General features: G+C 40.8%; 1 protein-coding gene across 1 annotated transcript in view; it reads right to left on the bottom strand.

Moving 5' to 3' along the window:
- Positions 1–33: 33 nt before the first annotated feature.
- Positions 34–3,341, bottom strand: part of LOC110441184 — a gene marked incomplete at its 3' end in the record, with an annotated part of 31,377 nt that continues 28,069 nt past the window's right edge. Inside the window, exon 8 of the mRNA XM_021484282.1 lies at positions 34–1,575. Within this exon, the coding sequence (XP_021339957.1) occupies positions 34–1,575 (1,542 nt within the window). The remainder of the gene's footprint in view (positions 1,576–3,341) is intronic.

Genomic DNA, 3,341 nt, shown 5'->3' with positions numbered 1-3,341 from the left:
ATTTACAAACCTCCATGTGTCCCCGGTAACAACTATAATGTAACAATGTATTCCCCCTCTCATTCATTAACTGACACATGTCCTGAGCAAACACACAATTTCTATGCACCACACGACCTTCTACTGTCTCACACTTATCTTTATACAAGGACTGAAGTATAATTCCCTCCACTTTGTATAATATATTCACTCTCCCTCCCTCTACCACATAAAACAGTGTCTCTATCTCAGGTTTCACATCCTCCGACAGGAGGAATAAAACACATTCTTCCGAACCAGAAAAACATGCTCCATTTAACAAGGCAAGCTTTATTTCATTGAAGTTTTTGTCAACATTCTGACCACTTAGCCATCTGATAAATCCCTGCAGAAACTGAATATCTGTCCAAACATCAAATGAAGTTATAGTAGAATAGACAGATTCAAACTCTCCAAGTAAACGTTCATACATGGCATCGTACTGATTATCAGATGATATAACTACTTTGTTTGGAGTGGTTTTTGAGGTAGTTACATAACTGAGAAACCTGCAGGGACAATTCTGTATGTAGCCAATGGGAGTTTTTTCTCCATACAAAAGTGCCAGAGTTTCCTCAATGGAGTCATGATTGAATTGGTAACAAACTCTTTGTTCGTCGTTAGGCTCTTTTTTCACCAGCCAACCCAACAGACTATCTAACGACTTCTTCACAAATTCTATTTTCCTCCCCTTATTGTAAACAAGCTCAGTTGTTGGGTTAACTTCCACTACATCATCTTTAAATGCTGCTTTTAATACATTCTGATCAATATTTTTATTGTGAGAGTCTAAATCATCTTCCATGACTTTCCCTCCATTAAGGAACAAATACATCAGACCATAACATTTTCCGTCTTTCAATTTAGATAATGAAGATTTCAGAGAATGAAAAGGTCTTTTAAAAAAATTGACCCTCTCTGTTTGCAAAGCAGGTGAATCTCTGAACAACCTACAGCATTGTGGAAACCCAAAGTCAGGAGCACACTTGACAATTTCCTTCTCTTCACTTTCTTTCCATGAAACAAAATTATCTTTTGGTTTGTACAAACTTAACAATTCCAGTTTTTCTTTTGCATCTATGTTAAGGTCAACAATGTTTTGTTCAGTAAAAACTTTTTCCAAGCAAGATTTATCTAAAGAATTAAAAATTCCACTGCGAATTGTAATCATGAGAAAATTGCCCTCGGCATGCTCATTTCCACAAAGTTTTGATTCTACGACAGATTCTACTCTTTTCTCCCATTCTTCCACATCTTGTTTACACACAACATTCTTCCCAAAAATATCATCTAAATAAATAACTAATTGTGACTTTGGGGTCACATAATCCAAGTCTTTGATATCATGCAGTTCTAGTGGCTGTCGACGTTGTTGTCCCTCCTCATTATAGCACACCCGACGGAGAAGTTCAAGGGCAATGGATGTCTTCCCATCTCCACTGTTCCCTTTAATTACAACAACTCTGTTCTTCATCAACTTCTTGCGAGCATCGAAGAAACTTTTGGTAGGAGTGTACTCGTATTCTTTTTCGTTCATTATCCTGGCAGTGGTTGTTTCTAGGTAAAAATAATAAATATCTGGTATTAAGGGCACATATTAGTATGAAAGAGCAGCATTTGTGATAGAGTATTCAAGGATTTGAAATCAAACAACATTACAGATTTCTATATGAAATCTTGGGAAGACTGTTATGTGACAATCTACATAAAAGCAACATTTCTACATATCAACAAGAGGCCCATAGGGCCTGTATCGCTCACCTGGATATCTAAGCAATCATGGCAGACTATTCTCCAAATGAGATCCATGGGAATATACCAGACCCCAAGGCCAATCCTTGTAGCATATATATCTGTAATCGATTTTTCATGCCCAGCAATTTTATGTATGGTTATGGGATGGGGATCTCAACTGTTTCCANGGGTTAAGTCTGCAAGGGTGGGGCAAACCCTGGGGTCAATTCTAATATCATGACTGCATTTGTCTCTTTATGCCCAACAATTGTATATATAGTTTTGGGGTGGGGATCTTAACCATTTCGAAGTTATGACCCAGGGGTTAAGTCTCCAAGGGTGGGGCAGTCCCCAAGGCCATCCTGGAAGCATATGTGCATTCATCTCTTTATACTCAGCAATTGTCTATATGGTTATAGGTCGGGGATCTCAACTGTTTCCAAGCTGTGACTAAGAAACTAGGTCCCTAGGGGTTCGGTCAGACCCCAGGGTCTATTCTAATATCATGACTGCATTCGTCTCTTTATGCCCAGCATTTGTATATATAGTTTTGGGGTGGGGATCTCTACCGTTTTTAAGTTATGGCCCAAGGACTATGTTTCCAAGGGTGGGGCCAGACCCTAGGGCCATCCCGGAAGCAAATGTGCATTCTTCTCTTTATACTCAGCAATATTATATGTGGTTATATGGTGGGGATCTCAACCATTTCCAGGCAATACACTTTTTTTGGCCCCACCCCTTAGCCTGGGGGGTCAGCCCCAACATTTGTACAATTTTGAATCCCTGCCTCCTATGAATGCTTCCAACCAAATATGATCGATATCCAGTGCATAATTCTACAGAAGAAGTTGTTTATAGCAATCTAGCCCAATTGCCCCCTTTTGGCCCCGCCCTCAGCCCTCTGGGGGTCAGCCCCACCATTTGTACAATTTTGAATCCCCACCACCTAGGGATTCTTCCAGTCTAATATGGTTGATATCCATCACTTAGTTCCAGAGAAGAAGTCGCTTAAAGCAATATAGCCAAATAACCCTTTTTGGTCCCGCCCCTTAGCCCCCTGAGAGGTCAGCCCCACCATTTGTACAATTTTGAATCCCTGCATCCCATATATGCTTTTGATTAAATATGATTGATATCAAGCCCTATTTCTAAAGAAGAAGTCGTTTGTAGAAATATAGCCAAATTACCCCTTTTCGGCCCCGCCCCTCAGTCCTCTGGGGGGGTCAGCCCCACCATTTGTACAATTTTGAATCACCAACACCTAGGGATGTTTCCAGTCTAATATGGTTGATATGGTTGACATCCATCACTTATTCCAGAGAAGAAGTCGCTTAAAGCAATATAGACAAATAACCCTTTTTGGCCCCACCCCTCAGCCCCCTGGGGGGTCAGCCCCACCATTTGTACAATTTTTAATCTCCACAACCTAGGGATCCTTCCAGTCTAATATGGTTGATATCCATCACTTAGTTCCAGAGAAGAAGTTGCTTAAAGCAGTTTAGCCAAATTGCCCCCTTTTTGCCCCGCCCCTCAGCCCCCTGGGGGGTCAGCCCCACCATTTGTACAATTTTGAATCCCCACCACCTAGG

This window comes from Mizuhopecten yessoensis, unplaced genomic scaffold (assembly GCF_002113885.1).
Source record: "Mizuhopecten yessoensis strain PY_sf001 unplaced genomic scaffold, ASM211388v2 scaffold715673, whole genome shotgun sequence".
NCBI classification, from domain to species: Eukaryota; Metazoa; Mollusca; class Bivalvia; order Pectinida; family Pectinidae; genus Mizuhopecten; species Mizuhopecten yessoensis.
Note: the sequence above shows the minus strand (reverse complement) of the source record. Positions and strands in the feature narration are given on the sequence as shown.